Below are 23831 nucleotides of genomic sequence, written 5' to 3'. Positions count from 1 at the left end.
AAGAGGTGGAGTAAAAACATCCACAAAGGGTAAGTCATTTATTACGGTCATATTTATTTTATACAAAAGGTTTCTCTGTTCCCACTGAAGTGGAAACTGATGCTCAGTCCATCCAGACGAGAAGCGGGCTGAAGGACGTAAAAGAGGCCTGACAAACCGTTACACCGCGCCCACCTGTCAATCAGGTCAGCTACACGCCTTATTGTGAATAACTCTTATCCTTCATCAAATCAAAACTGATGAGTCATCAAAACATTCACCCCCCGTACAGTGTGTGTCCATCCAGACATGAGCTAATCACACCTATTTGGTTTTTTGAACCAGGCTGTAAACATGTTCATCTCTGCTGTAAAAACAGGCTTTTTACAATGGGTGTGTATGTGACTTCCTGTGCTTCTGCAGCCAGACTCTAGTGGACACTCCAGGAACTGCAGGATTTTTTACACTTCAGCATCAGCTTCATGTTTCAACACCGGAGTTTGCTGCTTGGTTATGCTTTGTTAATTCTTCATCCTGACCGGTCTGATATTCATGATAAGAGTGTTTTGCACCACAGCAGGCGGCAACGTGTGAGACAAATGACGGCAGTAAAATAAACATCACAGTAAACAGAAACATAATGCAAGTAGAAAAACATCTTTGGTTTTCTCCATGACAGCTGCTACAGATGACTGGTTTTCTTTGTTCCTTTTTTCAGAGAACATGAGTTCTTAATTTCTGTCCGGACATAAAGACAATTTCAACCAGAATCTGAAGAAGTGGATCTGGAGGAAATGACCAACCCTGACTTTAACGTCATCATCTTCTTTTTTTTTTGGTCCTGCTGTCGTCATCATCATCATTACCAGATTACCATCTGTTCATCGTCATCGCCACTGAGAGGAGTCATGCAGTAACGAGTCGAATCAGCAGGAAGAATCTATTTAGAGCCGTTTCATTTTTAAAAAATCAAAACATCGATATTTGGCACCAGCGATAAATATACCACACAAGTCAGGACAGGAATATAGTTCTGTGTGAATATTTTGTCCAACGCCTCGCTCACATGTCATGTAAAACTTGACGACATCCTGATGGCAACAGAGAGGACGCCGCTCAGGACGCCGTTACACTAAACCTATTACACGATAAGAAAGGTACGGGGGACGGTAAGTGCAAAGGCTCGGCAACAGATGAAACAACGTACGTTAAGAAAACTGTGCAGCATATTTAGAAACGTAGTGAATTGCCGAGCCTTTGCACCTACCGACCACCGTAGAAAGGCAGGAAGTTGTAGCTAAAAGAAAATGTTTTTCATTTTATTTTCTGTTGGTAATTTCAAGGCGTCAAACGTTTCTTATATTTATTCCACCAAACAGTGATGATGTCATTCATGGACTGGAGGTTAAGCTCTGGAGTCTTTGGTTTAGTGTCATATCACTGATTTGGTACGATGGTGTGACGATAGTGTGACCATCATGTGTTTGCTCTGATGATGATGCGTCACACTTAGTCGTGTTTGCACAGTTGTTAGCAGCTGTCACAGGCCGCTCTTTTGTGGTTGATGATTATAGTGATTGTTATTCATTACATATCCCAGAGCAGGGAAAAAAAGAGTTTGTCATTTAAAGTGTCCTCGTGTCCTCATGTGGACTCCTCAGTGAACCACGTCAGCACACCGGCTTTATTCGCCGTCACCCATTTGATGTTGGTGGTGGTCTTCTCGATCGCCTGCTCCACGGCCAAGGAGGCGGAGCCAAAACCAACATGGACGTTGTCTTCTTTGAACTTTTTCAGCTGGAGAGAGAGAGACATAAAAAGCAGAAGCAGAATGAGTGACTTTCTTTCTTTCTTTCTTTGTGTCTGAATCTCCTCGGGGAGTCACGGCGTGGAATACCTCCTGCAGCTCAAAGTCTGTCGAGAACCTTGTTGTGATTCCGTTGACGAGACGGGCGAAGGAAAACGACCCTCTTCCGTACCTAAAAGAAAAAACTTAAATCCATGAAAATTATCTTTTTTTAGGTCAAAACACCAAATCAATGTTGCTGTAAAGGGGAAAAGTTTGATATCATCTGATTGGCTGAAAACTTTAGCGGTGTTAATATAAATGTATGTTTAGGAGTTGAGCTCTTACTGCTGGAAAATGTAGCTCCATTTAGCTCTGACGAAGTTCCAGGCCAACGGCATCCCCACAACGTTTCGAGCGATGTACTGAATGGTGGAGGTGGCGTCCTGCTTGCGGATCTTCAACGGGTCCAGAGTGTACTCCAGGTACCTGAATCAAGCAGAATATTCTGTTCATGAACATTTGAAACATGAAGTTTGGTATATTTTCAAATCTAAAAAATGTCAGTTGGGTCAGTATTATATCTTTTTCATCAGTCAGACCTGCTGTTTTGATTGTATACCTTGATATTTAAACGGGTTCTTCCTAACCCCATACTGGACTCAGCTTTCTACAAAGTTTCATGAAAATACAGCCAGTAGTTTTTTCTTACAGACAATCAATCAAACAAAGCTCCTTGAAGCTGCTCCCACATATCTGGATCGCACAGACACATACCTGTTCAACAGCCAAGGTGCTTTGGTGCAGGCCATGGCTGATCGTAGCCTGGCGGCTTCCGATGCCAGAGTGGCGTTCTTGAACATCTTCCAGGCAAAGTCCCATTCTTCCACTCCTCCAAACGCGATGGCACTGCAGTAAACTGTGCTCTTCAAGTTGGGATGGATGCTGGTCGACACACAGCAGATCAGAGCGTGAAAACCAAACACACAGCATCACTCCTCTCATGCAAAGGTTCTAAAATGTCTAGTTACAGCAAACAATGGTGCGGTAGTTTAAAGTATTTTATAAGTATTTATTGTCTTCTAACACCATGTCCTAACAGCCGAGAGTGTTGGATATCATGTTGCATCGCGCAGGCTCACTGTCCACACTGCATCCGTTAAATGTTTCATTCTCTGCTCTCTGAGTTTCAGTCTCCCCTTTTAAACATTATAACATGTGGTGCTTTTATTTTGAAAGTGAACAAACCGAAGTGTGACACTTTTATTTTGAAGGTGGACAAACTGAATTGTGGTGCTTTTTATTTTGAAGGTGGATGAACAGAAGTGTGGTGCTTTTATTTTGAAGGTGGACAAACTGAAGAGTGGTGCTTTTATTTTGAAGGTGGACAAACTGAAGTCTGTTGCTTTTATTTTGAAGGTGGACAAACAGAAGTGTGGTGCTTTTATTTTGAAGGTGGACAAACTGAAGTGTGGTGCTTTTATTTTGAAGGTGGACAAACCGAAGTGTGGTGCTTTTATTTTGAAGGTGGAAAAACTGAAGTGTGGTGCTTTATTTTGACGAGCTGTTGACTGAAATCACAACACTCAGAGACTCGTCAATAAACGGCTCGCCGTGAAACAAATTAGGTTTTTCTCCGGTGTTGACAAAGGTCAAAGGTCAAGATTTCAGTCATGATGTGGATATTATCTATGCACCACTATCTCCACCTCCTTCCTCCTTCCTCCTTCCTCCTTCCTCCTTCCTCCTTCCTCCTCCCTCTACTAGAGCGACAGAAAGGAAAATGGAAACAGCCCGTCTGGCTCCAATCGGCGGTCTGCCTCTCGTCGCTCGCGATCAGTTAGGACGCTCCAATAGGAAACATTTGAATCATGTTTAATTTGACGCAGACGCTTCCATATGTCTCATGCTGTTAGGACACGCTGTAAGGCTCGGTTACTCACGGGTTGTGTTGTGGATTCTCCATCCACTGTCGATACCAGCCTTTAATCAGCTCTCTGCAGCCCTCCACGTTTGTACTGCACGCTATTTCGATGGCGTTTATCTGATTATACCTGAAGAACACGGGGCGGTTTGAGAAAGCTGGTTATAAACAATTGCATTTTATTCACTTTGTGCCTTGTCGGGTGTGAAACGTCTTACTGGTCGGTGTGTCCTGCAGGAACTCTGGTCCAGTTGTTGGTGATTTTCTTGAAGTGCTCGAAAAGCGGTTGGATTTGTTTCTTGAGGTACGCCTGAAAGTGAAACATATCTGCCATCACCTGCATGCCCGCTCATTGTACACATCACATATCGCAGTAGAGGACGTGTGAGTATGAACCTGCAACGCTCCATAAACCTCGGTGCGGTCAAACATGAGGATGTAGTAGTCGAGGTTCCTCAGAGCCGACTCCCAGGGGATGTAGTCTCTCTCCCTGGACAGGTATGTGGTCGTTCTCAGGGCGAGTGTGGTGTTGATTATTTTGGCTCTACACAGAGAGGACACAGCTTTAGTATTCTTTACAGACATGAATGAACGAAGTCTGAAGTCCTTTGAACATGTTGTTGTTTTTACCTTGCTAGGTTGAATGCGTCGTCTATGATCTGAGCTCTGTTGATGACTGATAAAGCCTGAAAGAAATAAAACAAACACAAACATGTTTACACACAAACAACCAAAGCCAAGTGTTGAAGCAAAACCCCCCAATGATGAGAAAAGTCCATCCTCTCCGTCTTCTGCCTGCTCCACTTTTCAGAAAATGTGTGCTCAAACAGGCCGTTTGGGGATTTTCCCTTCATGACATAACAAAGGGCAGTAGCCCCTCCCCCAGGTGGGTGACACTCCCACAGCTAGGTGTTTGTTCTGCCCTCTGAGTCTGCCTTCTCACCGTAAACAATAGGACATAGAGCGAGAAAGACCGAGTATACCCAAGCCCTTCCTGAGAGGGGGCGTGGTCAGACACAGCTAATTTGCATATTTAAAGGTACAGACACAGAAACAGTCTGTTCTGAGCAGGGCTGAAATAGAGGGGTTTATAGACATGATCAAATATAGGATCAGAGTGGATTCAGAACAGGTGAATACTCTGTGACTCACCTGGTGATCGGTGTTGAGCAGAGAGAGAAGACGATCCCAGTTCTGGAGATCATAGTTCACCCTGAAGAACCCAGAAACGTTGGTGTTCAACAGAACCCAGTCCTCTCCTGAAACGCTCATCTCACCGTGGGTGTCTGGCAGGAAAGCATTTTTTAAAACGTTGAGCACAGTTCTCAGTGAATGATGATCTTATATAGAAGATCAGGAGTGTACCTGTGTCTTTAAGGAGCCAGTACTGTTGTTGCTCCACACCTGTCTTCATCCATTTGATGGGGACAAACCACGTGTAACTGAAGACAGAAACAACATGTTGGTGTCATGGTCTCTCAGGACAGCATCATGTGACTGTTGACATTTGTGTATTTAAGGATTTGTTTTACCAAGTAGACTCATCTATTGTGGGCCATGTATCATATTGTAACATGAGTTACCCTGTAATTCTTACTGCCAATTTCAACATAGTCTGTACGCGCTGTGTTCTGTCAGCGCCAGTTGGACGGCGCTCAACCTGCCTCACTGGGTCTGTTTCTGGAATATGAGCACAGCAATGAGCAGCTGTACAAACATCACAGGAGAACTACAAGATTACAATAGAACTACAAGATCACATGAGAACTACAAGATCACAGGAGAACTACAAGATCACATGAGAACTACAAGATTACAGGAGAACTACAAGATCACAGGAGAACTACAAGATCACATGAGAACTACAAGATTATAGGAGAACTACAAGATCACATGAGAACTACAAGATCACAGGAGAACTACAAGATCAAAGAAGAACTACAAGATCACATGAGAACTACAACATCACAGGAGAACTACGAGATCAAAGAAGAACTACAAGATCACATGAGAACTTCAAGATCACAGGAGAACTACAAGATCAAAGAAGAACTACAAGATCACATGAGAACTACAAGATCACAGGAGAACTACGAGATCACAGGAGAACTACAAGATAGGAGAACTACAAGATCACAGGAGAACTACAAGATCACGGGAGAACTACAAGATCACGGGAGAACTACAAGATCACATGAGAACTACAAGATCACAGGAGAACTACAAGATAGGAGAACTACAAGATCACAGGAGAACTACAAGATGACAGGAGAACTACAAGATCACAGGAGAACTACAAGATCACGGGAGAAATACAAGCTCACAGGAGAACTACAAGATAGGAGAACTACAAGATCACAGGAGAACTACAAGATCACAGGAGAACTACAAGATCACGGGAGAACTACAAGATCACAGGAGAACTACAAGATCACGGGAGAACTACAAGATCACATGAGAACTACAAGATCACGGGAGAACTACAAGATCAGATGAGAACTACAAGATCACGGGAGAACTACAAGATCACAGGAGAACTACAAGATAACAGGAGAACTACAAGATGACAGGAGAACTACAAGATCACGGGAGAACTACAAGATAGGAGAACTACAAGATCACAGGAGAACTACAAGATCACGGGAGAACTACAAGATCACATGAGAACTACAAGATCACGGGAGAACTACAAGATCAGATGAGAACTACAAGATCACAGGAGAACTACAAGATCACAGGAGAACTACAAGATGACAGGAGAACTACAAGATCAGATGAGAACTACAAGATCACAGGAGAACTACAAGATCACGGGAGAACTACAAGATCACGGGAGAACTACAAGATCACATGAGAACTACAAGATCATGGGAGAACTACAAGATCAGATGAGAACTACAAGATCACAGGAGAACTACAAGATCACAGGAGAACTACAAGATCACAGGAGAACTACAAGATCACATGAGAACTACAAGATCATGGGAGAACTACAAGATCAGATGAGAACTACAAGATCACGAGAGAACTACAAGATCACAGGAGAACTACAAGATGACAGGAGAACTACAAGATCACAGGAGAACTACAAGATAGGAGAACTACAAGATTACAGGAGAACTACAAGATCACGGGAGAAATACAAGATCACATGAGAACTACAAGATCACGAGAGAACTACAAGATCACAGGAGAACTAGAAGATGACAGTAGAACTACAAGATCACAGGAGAACTACAAGATAGGAGAACTACAAGATTACAGGAGAACTACAAGATCACGGGAGAAATACAAGATCACATGAGAACTACAAGATAGGAGAACTACAAGATCACAGGAGAACTACAAGATAGGAGAACTACAAGATCACAGGAGAACTACAAGATCACAGGAGAACTACAAGATAGGAGAACTACAAGATCACAGGAGAACTACAAGATCACGGGAGAACTACAAGATTACAGGAGAACTACAAGATCACAGGAGAACTACAAGATCACGGGAGAACTACAAGATTACAGGAGAACTACAAGATCACAGGAGAACTACAAGATCAAAGAAGAACTACAAGATCACATGAGAACTACAAGATCACAGGAGAACTACAAGATCACATGAGAACTACAAGATTACAGGAGAACTACAAGATCACATGAGAACTACAAGATCACAGGAGAACTACAAGATCAAAGAAGAACTACAAGATCACATGAGAACTACAAGATCACAGGAGAACTACAAGATCACAGGAGAACTACAAGATAGGAGAACTACAAGATCACAGGAGAACTACAAGATCACGGGAGAACTACAAGATCACGGGAGAACTACAAGATCACATGAGAACTACAAGATCACAGGAGAACTACAAGATAGGAGAACTACAAGATCACAGGAGAACTACAAGTTGACAGGAGAACTACAAGATCACAGGAGAACTACAAGATAGGAGAACTACAAGATCACAGGAGAACTACAAGATCACGGGAGAAATACAAGATCACAGGAGAACTACAAGATAGGAGAACTACAAGATCACAGGAGAACTACAAGATCACAGGAGAACTACAAGATCACGGGAGAACTACAAGATCACAGGAGAACTACAAGATCACGGGAGAACTACAAGATCACGGGAGAACTACAAGATCACATGAGAACTACAAGATCACGGGAGAACTACAAGATCACAGGAGAACTACAAGATGACAGGAGAACTACAAGATCACAGGAGAACTACAAGATAGGAGAACTACGAGATCACAGGAGAACTACAAGATCACGGGAGAACTACAAGATCACATGAGAACTACAAGATCACATGAGAACTACAAGATCACAGGAGAACTACAAGATCACAGGAGAACTACAAGATGACAGGAGAACTACAAGATCAGATGAGAACTACAAGATCACAGGATAACTACAAGATCACGGGAGAACTACAAGATCACGGGAGAACTACAAGATCACATGAGAACTACAAGATCATGGGAGAACTACAAGATCAGATGAGAACTACAAGATCACGGGAGAACTACAAGATCACAGGAGAACTACAAGATCACAGGAGAACTACAAGATCACATGAGAACTACAAGATCATGGGAGAACTACAAGATCAGATGAGAACTACAAGATCACGAGAGAACTACAAGATCACAGGAGAACTACAAGATGACAGGAGAACTACAAGATCACAGGAGAACTACAAGATAGGAGAACTACAAGATTACAGGAGAACTACAAGATCACGGAAGAAATACAAGATCACATGAGAACTACAAGATCACGAGAGAACTACAAGATCACAGGAGAACTAGAAGATGACAGTAGAACTACAAGATCACAGGAGAACTACAAGATAGGAGAACTACAAGATTACAGGAGAACTACAAGATCACAGGAGAACTACAAGATCACATGAGAACTACAAGATCATGGGAGAACTACAAGATCAGATGAGAACTACAAGATCACGAGAGAACTACAAGATCACAGGAGAACTACAAGATGACAGGAGAACTACAAGATCACAGGAGAACTACAAGATAGGAGAACTACAAGATTACAGGAGAACTACAAGATAGGAGAACTACGAGATCACAGGAGAACTACAAGATCACGGGAGAACTACAAGATCACATGAGAACTACAAGATCACATGAGAACTACAAGATCACATGAGAACTACAAGATCACATGAGAACTACAAGATCACGGGAGAACTACAAGATCACAGGAGAACTACAAGATCACAGGAGAACTACAAGATCACAGGAGAACTACAAGATCAGATGAGAACTACAGGATCACAGGAGAACTACAAGATCACAGGAGAACTACAAGATCACGGGAGAACTACAAGATCACGGGAGAACTACAAGATCACATGAGAACTACAAGATCATGGGAGAACTACAAGATCAGATGAGAACTACAAGCTCACGGGAGAACTACAAGATCACAGGAGAACTACAAGATCACGGGAGAACTACAAGATCACATGAGAACTACAAGATCATGGGAGAACTACAAGATCAGATGAGAACTACAAGATCACGGGAGAACTACAAGATCACAGGAGAACTACAAGATGACAGGAGAACTACAAGATCACAGGAGAACTACAAGATAGGAGAACTACAAGATTACAGGAGAACTACAAGATCACGGGAGAACTACAAGATCACATGAGAACTACAAGATAGGAGAACTACAAGATCACAGGAGAACTACAAGATAGGAGAACTACAAGATCACAGGAGAACTACAAGATAGGAGAACTACAAGATCACAGGAGAACTACAAGATCACGGGAGAACTACAAGATCACGGGAGAACTACAAGATCACATGAGAACTACAAGATCACGGGAGAACTACAAGATAGGAGAACTACAAGATCACGAGATCATGCGGGAATAAAGAGAAAAACTTGTAAACAACATGTTGCTTTGTCTTTCTGAGGATGATTTGTTGCTCACTCAACTAGAGTGGCAGGGAACGGCGCCATAGTGCACGTCGCTAACGGACCGTGGTGCACAAGGATTATGTGGAAATTGGCAGTTATGAGATGTTTAAATGTAAATAAAACCCTTAATTAAAAAGTTAAGAGGCTGTTGTGGATTATATTTTCCAGGCCTGCAAGTGTGAAACACAAACGTCTTATTACGACCAGCTGTGATTCCAATAACATAACGTTTATGTTTGTGCTTCGGTGGTGATCGATCTATTGAGATGTATCTACATGAAGGTAAACATCTTCTTGGTTACTGACTGCAGTGAACTTACAGGTGAAGTAAAAGTGATCCCTACTTGAACTGAGAGGGCCGGTCCACCACAGAGTCCGGATCCAGCAGGAAGTGTTTCTGGGTGATGCGTCCTCTCCGGGTGTCGAGAGTGACCACGGGGAAGCCCATCTGCAGAGTCCAGCGGTTCATGATGTCGTGGACAGTGTGAGGAATGTGCAAACCTGGTGTGTTCTCAACAGCCTGATGACCAAAAAAAAAAGACACATTCACACAGTGAAGGACAAACTGTCAGGTGAAATCATACACAACAACATGTGTGTGACTGTGAAGGTCATGAGGGTCATGAAGGTCACACACCTTCTGGAGATGGTCCCACAGGTCGGTGTACACTGTGTTGCTGAAGGCGAACGTGTTCAGGTAAGACTGAGAGGAGAAAGCATCAATCAACACTTTGCATTCACTGTCATCAAGATGTTAAAGCTGCAGGGGCGGATCCAGGAGGTGACCAGGGTATCCTTGAAATCTGATTGGCCGCAAAAAAAGAGGCAGGGCTTTTCAATAATACTTTAATATCAACTATTTGTGCTGTTTTGGAACCATAGATTGTAAATAAACATGGATGAAGCCTGAGTGACGTCTGTTCCTGCAGGGGGCGCTGGAGTCCCATCGATGGCAGTCTCCATGCTGCAGGAGCAGTCCTCCTGAAATTATCTAGGAATTTTCAGGAGCTCAAATGTGAAAACGTCTCAAATCCAAAAAGTCTGCATCTGCCTCTTAGGCAACGAGTTTTAAACACAACAAGACCTGTTATTAGTCAGAATCTGAATCATCAGAAAACACTGCAAACAGGAAGTAAACTGTCAGACTTACAGTAAAAGGATTTTCTGTTGAATAATCACCCACATGCCAAGTCAGTACAAATGCAGACATGCCCACAGATGCAGAACTAATTAAGAGATGACAAAAAGGTTAATACTCACACTGAGTCCTCTCGCAAACACGGGCTCAGTGAGAAACTCGGAGAGCATCCTGAGCACCGCCGCTCCCTGAAAAAGAACAAAAGAGTTTTGTTTGTTTGACTTATAGAAGATTTCATCTTCTATCCAAAAGAAAGATGCTTTCATGAGACTGTAACACGACTCTTCTCAGACTGATTTCTTGTATGTTTGCTCTAAATGTATCTCTCTGTAGTTTGTAAATAAAACAAGGATGTACCAGGTAATACAGCCTGAAGGTGGATGACAATGAACTAAAAATGGTTGACATTGGCTGAGATTACACACACAGGTCTTATTTTCTTTTCAGAAAATGTGTGCTCAAACAGGCCGTTTCGGAGATCTTCCATTCATGACATCACAAAGGGCAGTAGCCCCTCCCCCAGGTGGGTGACACTCCCACAGCTAGGTGTTTGTTCTGCCCTCTGGAGCGAGAAAGCCCGAGCCAATCGAGCCCTTCCAGAGAGGGGGCGTGGTTGGACAAAGCTCATTTGCATTTAAATCACAAACCTGTGTTTATTAAAGGGGACATATTCTGATAAATCCTCTTCTACAGTGTTTCTGAACATTTATTTGGGTAACCTGAGAGTCTACTGACCCACAACATGTGAAATAAACCATCCAGTCCTTTGTTTGTGGTCTGCACAAGTCTTACAACACAGAGAAAAATGCTCTGTTTCAAATGTGCTCTCCTTGTGATGTCACAGTGGAGGGAGGGGGAGACATACACACCAAAACGGAGCGTTCTGAGAGAGCTGGTTTATACAGGGTCACAAACCTCCTCTGGTGCTTGATTCATGTTTTATTTTGACCAAAGCACAGCACAGATGTTTCATTTAGACCACAGGGGGACTGTTTGAAAAGGTGGAGGAGGGGACTGTTTGAAAAGGTGGAGGAGGGGACTGTTTGAAAAGTTGGAGGAGGGGGCTGTTTGATAAGGTGGAGGAGGGGGAGAATATGTACTCTTTAAAGCTACAGAGAAGCATACTACAACAAGCATGTTCTGAGCAGGGCTGAAATAGAGGGGTTTATGTATTTTGATATTTGTGTTCATTTGAATCCCCTTGTAGGACTTTTAAGAAGTGCAACATTGACCGTGTGTCTATCTGAGTTTCTGCATCGTAGGACGGTGTGTGAGGAGCGGACCTTGCTGTAGGAGATGGTGTTGAACATCTCGCTGATCTGTGCGGGGTCGTTGACCTCGTCCTCTCTGCGTGTGAGCGGGTGAGACGAGGCAAGGGCGTCAATCCCAAACACCTTGTGCACGTCATAAAGAATGATCTGGTCCTTCTGCAGCAGAGGAACGATAAGGATTATGAGGTCTTTCTGTTAGAGGTGACTGAGGCCTCCAGGTCTAAGCAGATCCACATGTGGTTCTTACGATGTTCCAGGTGGGCTCAGCGTGGTCGGCTCCAAGGTACTCCACGTACATCGCAAAGCCCTCGTTCAACCACAGGTCGTTCCACCACTGCACAGTCACCAAGTTCCCAAACCACTAAAACACAACAGATGAAATAAAGAGGTCAGCGCCGGGACATTTTCAGGGAACTCATTCTTCCAGGAACAACTCCGACAGTGTCTGACAGATAAAGTTCAACTCCAACTTTTATTTAGCAGGAACTTCAGAAAACTCCCTACCACAGATTTCACATGAATTATGATGTCCGGCTGTAATAGGTCATCATAAATGGAGCGTGGTTATGTTGCACCCATGTGATGATCTGTCATCTGATTTGAGAGAAATGGAGGGAGGTAGAGTCTCAGGCTAAATTTAACTTCCAAAACATGATTATGTTTTTCTTAAGAATGAAGTATGACCAGGCTGAGGGTCAGTTAGTCAACACATGAGTGACACACACTAAGATTTTTTCTCACAGTCCACTGCACGGCTCCTACATCGCACCTTTTGTACATTTTGTGCTCTTTATTTTTATATTTTTAAATTCTATTTTATATATTGTAATATCTTCTTATACTGTATTATTTAAGTTGTTGCTAGTTCTGCTTTATTTCCTTGTTAATTGTTTTGCACCAATACACCAAGTCAAATTCCTTGTATATGTAAATGTACTTGGCAATAATCCTGATTCTGATTCTGATTCTGATTCTGATTCTGATTCTGATTCTGAGTGGAGTTATCACTGCTCCAAGTGAAAAAGATCATAAAACGTTCTTTTTATTTGCATATTGATTTTAAGTGACCAGGCCCAGACTTTTATCTAAGAAGAACCCTGTAAGAGTCTGGACACTCCTCCATGATCAGTTGATGAGCAGTTATCAGATCCAGACCGGTGACTCACAGCTATTACATTACGACATATTTCCAGAAACCTTTTCTCCATTTAAAAAAATCATTTTCTCTTTTCTCTGAACTGATTCCTGATTTTCTCTGAACTGATTCCTGATGTGAACTATTCAAACTTTCCAGCTCCTTCTGGGGGATTCTGAGGCGTTCCTAGTTCCAGACGGGATAAATAATCGCTCCACTGAGCTCTACCCCAGGGTCTCCTCCCAGTTCAGCTTGCCTGGAAAACCTCCCACAGAGACTTCCAGGAAGATCCTAATGAAATGCCTGAACCAAACCAACTGACTCCTTTCGGTTAATGTGATAACCGTGATGACAAGTGATGTGATGATAGGGTTGGGCCTACCATGTGGGCGAGCTCGTGAGCGATCACGGTCGTCACTCTCTCTTTGTTTCCAGTGGAGGACATGACGGGGTCATAGAGCAGAGCTGTCTCCCTGTATGTGATCAGACCCCAGTTCTCCATCGCCCCCGCGTTGAAGTCAGGCAGGGCGATCTGATCTGAGGAGGACAAGAACGTCCGGACACGAGTCAGAAACTACAACTCTTTAAATATTAAAACCACTACAGCTGTAGCAGTGTGCAGGTATCCTTAAAGTCTTTCTATGTGATTGTTCACACTTAAATATAAATCAAGTCTATCCTCTGAAAATAACTCTGTGAGTCATGACTGTCTACAATGGGTGTAACACCCGAGTCCCACTGTCTGTGATGTTTTCAGAGTTTTCAGAGTCCTATCTTCACTTTGTTTACATCGCCGGGACGGCCGGCTGACTCCTCCCCTCGTGTATAAAAGTTGTTTAATTGAGGGACTAGAGAAAAGAAGAATAACATACTGTACTCACTGCTTAACTGTGTTTCTAGATCACGCTCATTTCAGGTAAATTTACATGCAGTGTGAAGATACCAGCATAATAAAGATCGCTAGCATTAGCATGCTAACATAACAATGCAGCGCAAGTTGTTTTGGTTTTTATGCTTCATGCTGTTTGTTTTGGTGCATGCCAAGAAATAAGGCGGATGTTAAGTTTTGATTTTGGGAGTGAGTTCCCACCCACTGATCTCTGATTGGTCTGTAGCTTCAGTGGTCGAAAATATGAGGAACTAGCGTTGTAGTTTCACCACGCTAACCACAACAGTGTCCAGTGACGCAAGATGATGATTTTTGCGTCACTGGAAGCTCCTTTTTAGACTTAGAAATACAAAGATTTCCCATCTCAGGGGAAAATGAGGGCACCTCATCAGTGCTCAGGAAGTGAACTGCCCCCTCTTCAGCTACCAGACCGATTTCAAAACTTGAACCGGCGACTGCCTGATCTGCGTGTATGACAGTAGTGAAAAAGTGCTGTTGAGCTCATGAGTTCAGTCTCACAGAGCGGCCAGCAGCTGTTTAATGTTCCTCATAAAAAAGCCTCAAACATACAGGAAAAAAAACTGTCCCACAGGAAAAATGTGCAAACGCAGCAAAACGATGAACAAAGTGACTGAATGATGGGAGATAAAGGAAATCCTCAGAACATATCCTTCCCCACAGGAAGAGGTTTAAAGGAGCGTACTGACACATCGCTGACCCACCTGACTTGGAGAGCGGATACGTTGCGTTGTAGTACCGCTCATAAAACTGAAGGATGGGCCCTGTGATGTTGAGAGCATATTCACCCTGCCCGTCATCGATGGCTTTTCTTCTGGCCCAGATTCGGACCTGCAAAGAAACAGAAAAGTTTTTAACCCCCCTTAAAATAATAATCTTCTGGCTCAGGAATATAATCGTGAAATGCAACATGATGTGAAATAAACAACGTGGAAATGTTAAATGAGTTTGGGTGAAGAAATGTCTGGGCAGACGAGGACATCATGGACGGTCTGTTCCTCAGCGAGAGCTGGAGGTCAGATTGAACTATCAGTCGATTCCAGGTGTCCAGATGGGGTCAGACCTATGTTCCCACAAACCCTAACTGATAGAAATTTATGAAAAAGGAAATGTGGGAACATAGGGCCTAATTTAGAAAATCTTAGAAATGTGGGAACATAGGCACGCTCCCGTCCAGATCACACATATGGGTTGCATCCCGCCGCTGGTCGTACGACTTACCTCCCTTGTCTTTCGCGGTTGTTGTAGTCACGACTTCCTCTAGACCCTTTTGTGACGTAATCGTCAAGATTTGAAATCCTAAATATCAGACATGTTTGATATAAATCAGAGTAGATCGTGGAGGTTAATATTGGATCTTTATACGATTCACACTGCAAAATAACTTGGTTCAGATTATCGGTCCCCGAGCAGCCTCGGGTCAGGAACAGCGCTGCGATTGTCAGGGAAGAAATCGCACCTCAAATCTTCCCGATCATCCTGAAGTCTGAAACCCGAATAAATCCCCTTAAAGTAATCCCTGTCCTCAGATTTAGACTTCATTCTGGATCAGGAATATAAACTTTAAATATGATGCAACATGAAGAACAGGGAAAAGTCTGATGCTTTCATTTTAATGTTTGTCTTAATCAATGCTTCGTGTAGTTCCATGTATTCATTGCATCAACAAAAGAGCGGGAAAAAAGAAAGCCTGAAGAATCAGCTTCATAATGTGCTCAGCGATCGTTACGGTTGAGCACGCCTACTTCCTGTTCTCACATCAGCTCACCCCGACTTCACGCTCTAAATGTACCAGACGGCTGGCAGGAAAGTTCTGGTTAAAGTTGGGGTGAAAACTTCAGCACATAAGCGTCTCACCCTGAAACTTTCAGGAGTTTTAAATGTGCAAATCAGCACGCCGACCACATGCATGAAGCAAACACATGCAGTTTGTTTCTCACCAACAGATTGTTGTTCTGTGTTGACTGAATGCTTATGAAGTCACAGACGATGAAGGCCAGCAGGTATGTGGACATTCTCCTCGTGGGCTCAAATGTTGTTGTTCTAACCGGCACGCCATCGACGACGGCATCTTCAGTGGCTGATCAGAGGAAGGAACAGTTACACTCTGTTAGCATTAACAACATGTAGTCGATGATTTGCCTATCACATGTCCAAGTTAATAATTATTTACAATGAACCTGACTCCCTAAAGACAAAATATTTATGTTTTTACAAAACCAGAGTTTCACAACTCGCTCTAACCCGCAGTGAAGGAAGAATGTTCAACATGTTCCTCATAAATAAATCATAAAGTGTGTCCTGTGTAAATGTGTCTCTGAGTCCTGACTGTCTACAATGAGGGAGAAGCTCGAGTCCCGCTGGCTGTGTTGTTGTCAGAGCCGTGTTTACATGGACGGGACGGCCGGCTCCTCCCCTTGTGTATAAAAGCTGTTTTAGTCAAGAACTAGAGAGAAGAAGAAGAACATACTCACTGATTATTTGGATGTTAGTAAGAGTTTTTAGATCACGCTCATTCTGTGTCAGTTTACATGAAATGTGAAGCTACGAGCTAACTAAAGAGCGCTAACATTAGCATGCTAACACAACAATGTGAAGCTACGAGCTAACTAAAGAGTGCTAACATTAGCATGCTGACACAACAATGTGAAGCTACGAGCTAACTAAAGAGCGCTAACATTAGCATGCTAACACAACAATGTGAAGCTACGAGCTAACTAAAGAGTGCTAACATTAGCATGCCAACACAACAATGTGAAGCTACGAGCTAACTAAAGAGCGCTAACATTAGCATGCTAACACAACAACGCAGGACACAGGTGATCACAGCTTGCGCTTAATTATGGGGCTGTGACGAGAGGGAATGGGGTTGGAGGTGTGTCTCTGGAGGAGGGCGGAGGCTTCAGTATGGAGGAGGCGTGGCCTAACAGCAGTTTGTTTTGGTTTCATGCTGGGGCTCAAGGGCGACATCTACTGGATCAAAAAGTTGCACATTCTTTTTTACAGTCTTTGTTCCCTCAGAGAGTTACGCAGCAGGAGAAACTTGACCGAGCTGAATGTCCGTGTTTCTAAAACAAACCTATTTCTCTGCCGTTGGACAGAGCTATCATGTCTCGCTCGTGGATGATGGACACATTGAAGACGGCCTTCATGGCCGGCTCGTCGAAGCAAGGGAAGGTTTTCCTGGCGTACGCCGCTTGCATCTGCGAGGTCGCGACCACTCTGCAAAATGTTCAAATGCAACATGAAAGAAAAAGTTAATTTATTTAAGACTAAGGAACTTTGTCAATCGTAAAGGTATTATGGCCCCTTTATTGAGAAACTGGTTGGAGTGCTGGCACAGAAGCTACAGGCGATGCAGCGCTGCAGACGGCGTCAAAACTGACATCCAAATCAACGTCCAAGTAAGTGTACACTATATTAATTATAAATGTCTTGACTTTCATCTCATTTAAATGTATTTTGTCTGTATTGTTGCTCTGTATCTTTGCTTATGTTTTGCTAGTTTGTATCTATTTTGTCTGTTTTATTTATTTATTTATTTTTTGTCTTTGTTTGTTTGTTCTCGCTTTAGTTGTCATATCTATATATTCTTGTTTCATTTTGTTCACCTTATCACCAATAAATAAAATAAAATAAAATAAAATAAAATAAAATAAACATTTAAAATTATTTAAAATATAATTATAATATTTATAATTATTATTTAAAAAAAATAATTAATTATAAATGTGTTTAGTTGCTGTCAGTAAGCTTGTTGGAGCACTACTGGATGATTCACCAAATATTAGGGCGGCTGTGGCTCAGTGGTAGCGTCAGTCGTCACTTAACCGGAAGGTCGGGGGTTCGATCCCCAGCTCCACGTTCCTCGCTTCCTCCTCTGCAGCAGTCATACATCTTAGATACTGTGCCAGCACTCCAGCCAGTTTCTTCTGCAAAGCAGGATTTACTGTGGCTAATACACTTACTATTAACACAATGCTCATATAGTACAACAACCCCTTCAAAATAAAACAAACATCTATGAAGGGCAAATCCCCAAAGTTCCGCCAAGATGAAAACTGTAGCAGCAAATCAACAACCACCAAGAGCAATACAATGAAGCTCCGTCATGCTTACTTCTTCACCCCGTCCTCGGTGTATTCACTCCTGTAAAAGCCTTCAAGATCGTCTGCCAGCTCTCCAAGAAACTCAGTGTGAAGGGAATACATCACTCCGACAGCTAGCGTCCTTTGCAGCTGAAGAACCAGATACTCCGTCTTCGGGACGAGCCAGGACTTCTGTATGGCGGGCGCCGTGGCTTCAGAAAGGCTGGTTAGCTTAGCTAGTTGACCGTTGAAGTCGGTGAGGTTGAGCTTGTTGGAGTGGATGATGATGAGGTCCGTTTCCTTCACACATCTGAACTCCACGGTAGAACGTCCGGTGAAGATGTACAGGCTGTTTTCGTCGGGCGTCAGTCGGGGCCACAGGGTCACGTTGTAGGACGAGGGGACGAGGGAGTGTGGCAGTCTGTAGCGGTCCCACGGCTCCTTTGGGGTGGAGGAGGTGGTGGGAGGCATGCTGGTGCTGTCTCCTGTCCCATCCCCAGACGTGCCTCGATTCCTGGCCTTCTCCTTGTCGTAGGCGATGGACAAAGCTAATATTGTAACCAGGGCAACGGCCGCCAACGCGAGCAACCCCAGGCCCACATTTTTACTGATGTAGTAGACTTTCCCCATGTTAGCTTCAGACGCTCAGAGGAGGACTCTGGGGGGGGGTCTTAGTCTGTGTTTGTCCAGCTCTACAGGTCTCTTCCCTCCTCAGTTAATGGTTGAGCTATTAACATGGCAACAAAGTCATCTTCATAACACCTGAGGAGGAAAAGAAAGACCACAAACTGGAGTTATTTAATCTGTGAGCAGAGTTCACAATAAAATGGATGTTAAAAGTAGAAATACTGTTTTTTTTGTAGCTGCAGAATGATCTCACTTTTCAGTCAATTAATTATTAATACACATCACAAGCCTCATCACCTGCTTTTCATACAGCCAAGCAAATTCAATCACAACTCCCCCCTGTATTCACTCAGACACCTGTTGAGCAGCGTTGGGACATCTGCAGCTCAAAAAACGTAATATTAACTGATTCTGGCGTCAGTAAAATCCCTTATTTCAGCCTCTGCCTGAAATGCTTCATTTCAGCTTCTGTCTCTTTAAAGGTGCACTTTGGAGTTTTGTTGGTGACATTTTAAAGTTGGAGAAGTGAAACAATTCTGAATACTGAATACACAAACTTTACTTTAAGAAAAAATGGGTCCCTGAACACTGTTCAGAGCATTAAAGCTACCAGGACACCCACCACCACAAATTCTCCTGTAGCATTTTATCTTCAAACAGTGTTACAGGGACCAACTTTCCCTCTGAGGACTGTTTGTGTTTTGAGAAATGAACATATACCACAGAATCTGTATACGTCTCCAACTTTCACATTTCTCTACTGTTAGGTGGGAGTTGTTTCTATAATAGATGAACAATGATGAAATCGTGAAACAGACTGTAGATCATCTTAGATTTTTTCAGCCATGGTCAGACAACACAGAAACACAACACACATGGCTGACAAAGTGCAGACCATCGCTGACCCACGCTGACCAAGATCTCACAATCATTGACAATCATTAGCAAAGTCTTCATCTTTACAGTGTTGCTTATATTCTGCTAGAAGGTACATCCTACAAATTCCTGTCTGCTTCATTACATCTCTAAAAGGCAAGAAAGAAGACATCACCTTGACTCTTAAATATCAGACATGTACATTTCTTCAGTTTCAGTCACATTTCCTTTTCAGCTCACAACAGACACCTCAGTCCTAATATAACTCTGCTGCTATGAGGTCTCTTACACATATGTATTACAGCTTCACAAACCTAAAAGAATAATTACTCTTAGATGGTTGACAGAATTTAAAGATATATCCACAAAAATATCAAGTGCACCTTTAAGGTGCCAAAGCACGCTTCACCCTAAAAGTCCATCTCGTGCTCTGATCTGTGCTCACGCTCGATACACTTCCTCGGTCCTGGCACGTTTGGCAGAGGTGTAACTCGGCACGGTAGAGTTCATGCAGGAGCACAAACACAGAATAAAATTTGTACAGCCTTCATTATGGAGAATCCCGGGAGTGTTCTGTCTGTATCCGACTACTATGACTCAGAATAAGACACAAAGTCAGTAAAGTAGCGCTCATATTCTTTGTGTTGTTCTACCTGTTTGTAAACAGAGCACGCTTCAGGATCATGTAAAGCCATGCATGTGTTGTATTACGACCTTATAGAGGTAACCGTGCTCAGACCCGGTTAGTCCTGGAGCAGTGTGAGTGCAGGCCAGAGGGGGGATGGGGAGGGGGAACAATCTTGCTTCAACATGGTATGGGACAACTGGGCCGAGTGGGAGTGCGACTTTAAAGTAAAGTGTTACCTAAAAAGCAATGAGTTATTAGAGAACGATTAACTGTACTAAAGTTGACCAGTGACATAATTCTTTTGGCCTTAGCAGCTGATTTACACTTTCTTCAATCTATGAATCATTCGCTGTATCAGTGTCTGCTCAGGATTCAGCTGCAGGGATTCTGACACAGACTCAGAGCACATTTTGTCACGTTTTCAATTTGAAGAGCCCAGAATGTGTTTCCCGCTCTTTTCCTTCCTATTGGGTAGAATGTACGGATGTTTCCTTTAATTATTATACATGTGTGATAATATGAGAAACATACAATTGTAAGTCAAATGTGTCAACTGTCGACAGAAAATTAAATGTTTGTTCAAACATATGGGTACTAAGTGCTCATGATGGATAGGCCAGATCTTTGTAACATAACAATGAGTAAGATCTTTTACCTGCTTTTTGTAACATAACAATGAGTAAGATCTTTTACCTGCTTTTTGTAACATAACAATGAGTAAGGTCTTTTACCTGCTTTTTGTAACATAACAATGAGTAAGGTCTTTTTACCTGCTCTTTTGTAATGTTAACAGACAAAGAGTAAGTGTCTTGAGATAACACTTGTTATGAGTTGAAGCTATACAAAATAAATTGAATTAAATTGAATTAAAACTGTCGGGCATATTTAACACTTTCAATGCTCTCATTTTCTTATTAATCTGAGCTGGAAGTTAGTGTGTTATTGCTGGCAGCCTGTAGTAGGGTAAAGTTCTTCCTGCGACTTGGACTTTGACTGGAGTTGAGTTTTTCCAAAGTGTTTACAGCTGAGCCATCTCTCTGATAAATGAGAAAAATCTGGTGATAAAGACAGTTCATGTTCAAACCTCTGACGCCATGCTAAGCTTGCTGTCATGATGTAACAGGTGAAGTAAGTCCCTCTCCACATCAACGTTTTCCAGCTCCCCCTGGGGGGATCCCGGGGCGTTCACAGGCCAGACTGGATATATCTCTCTGAAAGGGCTTGGGGTGTACTCGGTCTTTCTCGCTCCATGTCCTATTGTTTACGGTGAGAAGGCAGACTCAGAGGGCAGAACAAACACCTAGCTGTGGGAGTGTCACCCACCTGGGGGAGGGGCTACTGCCCTTTGTGATGTCATGAAGGGAAATCTCCAAACGGCCTGTTTGAGCACACATTTTCTGAAAAGTGAAGCAGGCAGAAGACGGAGAGGATGGACTTTTCTCATCATTGGGGGGTTTGTAGACGCACTAGAGACACATGTTAGAGGAACATGGAGAAGAGGATTTTACAGAATATGTGACCTTTAAATATTTAAACCCCGTGTGAGGAGTTCATGTTGCAGGGAGTGTGTACACTCTGATAAAAACCTTCCTTTTCCTGTTAATGATTGAGGACACTTACAGTGGATGTGATATGATACGGAGAGACTTCTGATAAGATGTGCTTTATTTAGAAACACGTTGCTGACTGGAGCCTGACACAGAGACTTTAACAATCTTTGTGACATTTTCATGCAGACTTTTCCGCATTCTGCACTCATCAGGTAGTTTTGGTTCTTCCTGATATTGTTTGTTATTGGAGGCGTGGTCAGACACAGCTCATTTGCATATTTAAAGGTACAGACACAGAAACAGCCTGTTCTGAGCAGGGCTGAAATAGAGGGGTTTATAGACATGATCAAATACAGGATCAGAGTGGATTTAGAACAAGAAACTTCACACACATGTTTTGGGGAGCTCTGACACTTATTTAAACTGAAGAGGAAGAGGAGGATATGGGACCTTTAAGTGAAGTAATCTTTGGAATGAGTAACTTTCCCTTGTGTTGGAGTCATATTTGATGAGGAGGATCTTTACTTTGACTCAAGTCGTGAAGCTGTGTACTTTGTCCAGCACTGGCAGGGGTTAACAGGTAAAGCGTTGAACTTAATCTGCCTCCTGTTTAGGAGAAAAAAGTCTAACGTCAAAGTGATTAGAAGCTTCCCTCCAGCCGGCTGAGAGCGGGCTAATCATGTGAGTGGGAATGTTTATCCTGTGGGTTCAAAATCACACATTTTTAATGGAGTGAAAAAATGACAACAGAGGAATCATGTGACCCCCCTGTGGGTCATGTTATCATTCCAGCAGACACTCCTCTTCTCCGTCCTGGGAGCAGTGTGTAAGGAGTCAGCACTTCTAAAGTGTTTGTGCACAGGAGTGTGAATATGAGTGTCAGCTGGGAGGAGGTCACACCTGCCTCACCGGCTCTACTCGTTCTGTTTGCGTAACTTATCGTCTCCTCTTTGTTTCTTTATTATTTCGCTGTTTTATTTATTTAGTTCATTTTATCTGGAGAATGTGAAGGAAACATTTCTGCATTATCGTTCCACCTGCGCATGAACCTGGGATCTAAACTATCAGCAGTGTGTTGTCTTGGCTCTGCACACACTCTACAGATCAGCATTGGTTTACATCCAGTTCACTCTGCACGCTGACAGACAACTCAGAAACTCATGCAGAGCCACAAAGTCACTCTGGAAAATTCAAGCGCACGATGAAGGGAGTCCTGCACAAAAGCATCTCAGAGCTGCACTCAGCTGTTTCATATCACTGGTTACTCCTCTGATTACAGTATGTTCCAGCTTTCATTTGAAATTGAAAGCAGCCAAAAAAGACTCAACTTAAGTTAACTTTAGAGGGCGTTCATGTTACCGTCAGGAAGGAGAAAACATTCTGAGAAAGCAGCAGCTCCATATTTCTGCAGAAGCCAAAAAGAGCTCAAACAGGATATTACAAAAAGCTGTTCAGGGAAACACAAACGAGCGACCAAAGGAGTGACTTGGCCTCGACCACGTTGGACAAATGAACATGCCAGACGAGTGGAAAACAGTACATACCGAGCCCTCCCGTCGCTGGATGTCCACTGGAAGCCCTGGTTTTGCTCCGGCATGAGACGGAGAAGTTGAGCTGGAGTGATCACCGGCTGATGTGAAACACTCTCAGTCTGCATCTGTGAGGGAGGAGGAGGAGGAGGAGGAGGAGGAGGAGGAGGGAGGTGGCGAGAGCGACCACAGGTTTCTGCTTCGTTTTGTAGGGAGGGAAAAAGTCCCTTCAATTTTCGAAAAGGAAAAAAAAAAACAGAAATCTTCAAATTGGTTGGAAAAGGGGGAGCTGAAAGAATGCGGCTGTATCAACAAGACTGTTAAGTCATTGTGGTGGAGAGAGTGCTGCGTGTGATCCTCAGAGGTGCAGGGTGTTCAGAGCCTTTAGTGACTCGACTACCTGCTGAAGAGTAAGAAAAA

At 43.1% G+C, this 23831-nt stretch overlaps 1 protein-coding gene across 2 annotated transcripts; it reads right to left on the bottom strand.

Annotated features, from left to right (window-relative positions):
- Window positions 1-6: 6 nt before the first annotated feature.
- LOC110002402 (aminopeptidase N) lies at window positions 7-23755 on the bottom strand. Of its 2 annotated transcripts, none has more exons than XM_020658000.3 (21): window positions 23427-23755; window positions 18233-18963; window positions 17193-17335; window positions 16054-16193; window positions 14818-14944; window positions 13589-13743; window positions 12319-12432; window positions 12084-12227; window positions 10923-10988; window positions 10300-10365; window positions 10007-10182; window positions 5055-5131; window positions 4842-4975; window positions 4320-4375; window positions 4086-4233; window positions 3908-3999; window positions 3709-3819; window positions 2543-2710; window positions 2114-2254; window positions 1877-1958; window positions 7-1776 (listed from the first exon to the last, which is right to left on the bottom strand). In XM_020658000.3, the coding sequence occupies exons 2-21, from the start codon at window positions 18829-18831 to the stop codon at window positions 1624-1626; spliced, it is 2892 nt and encodes a 963-aa protein (XP_020513656.2). In that variant the 5' UTR covers window positions 18832-18963; window positions 23427-23755; the 3' UTR covers window positions 7-1623. The 2 variants fall into 2 exon arrangements, with proteins under 2 accessions (XP_020513656.2, XP_065808507.1); XM_065952435.1 differs by lacking the exon at window positions 23427-23755 and adding an exon at window positions 21417-21530.
- Between the last annotated feature and the right edge of the window lie 76 nt (window positions 23756-23831).

The sequence above is a fragment of the Labrus bergylta genome, chromosome 3, assembly GCF_963930695.1.
Source record: "Labrus bergylta chromosome 3, fLabBer1.1, whole genome shotgun sequence".
Taxonomy (NCBI): Eukaryota; Metazoa; Chordata; class Actinopteri; order Labriformes; family Labridae; genus Labrus; species Labrus bergylta.
This window is presented reverse-complemented; position numbering and strand designations above follow the sequence as displayed.

Coding starts and splice junctions, on each gene's coding strand:
- LOC110002402 (XM_020658000.3), bottom strand. CDS start 18,831: ATGGGGAAAGTCTACTACATCAGTAAAAATGTGGGCCTGGGGTTGCTC. Junction 10,989..12,083: donor ACACCATCTCCTACAGCAAG/GTCCGCTCCTCA, acceptor GTTCTTTTTCAG/GGAGCGGCGGTGCTCAGGAT. Junction 1,777..1,876: donor CAGACTTTGAGCTGCAGGAG/GTATTCCACGCC, acceptor CTCTCTCTCCAG/CTGAAAAAGTTCAAAGAAGA.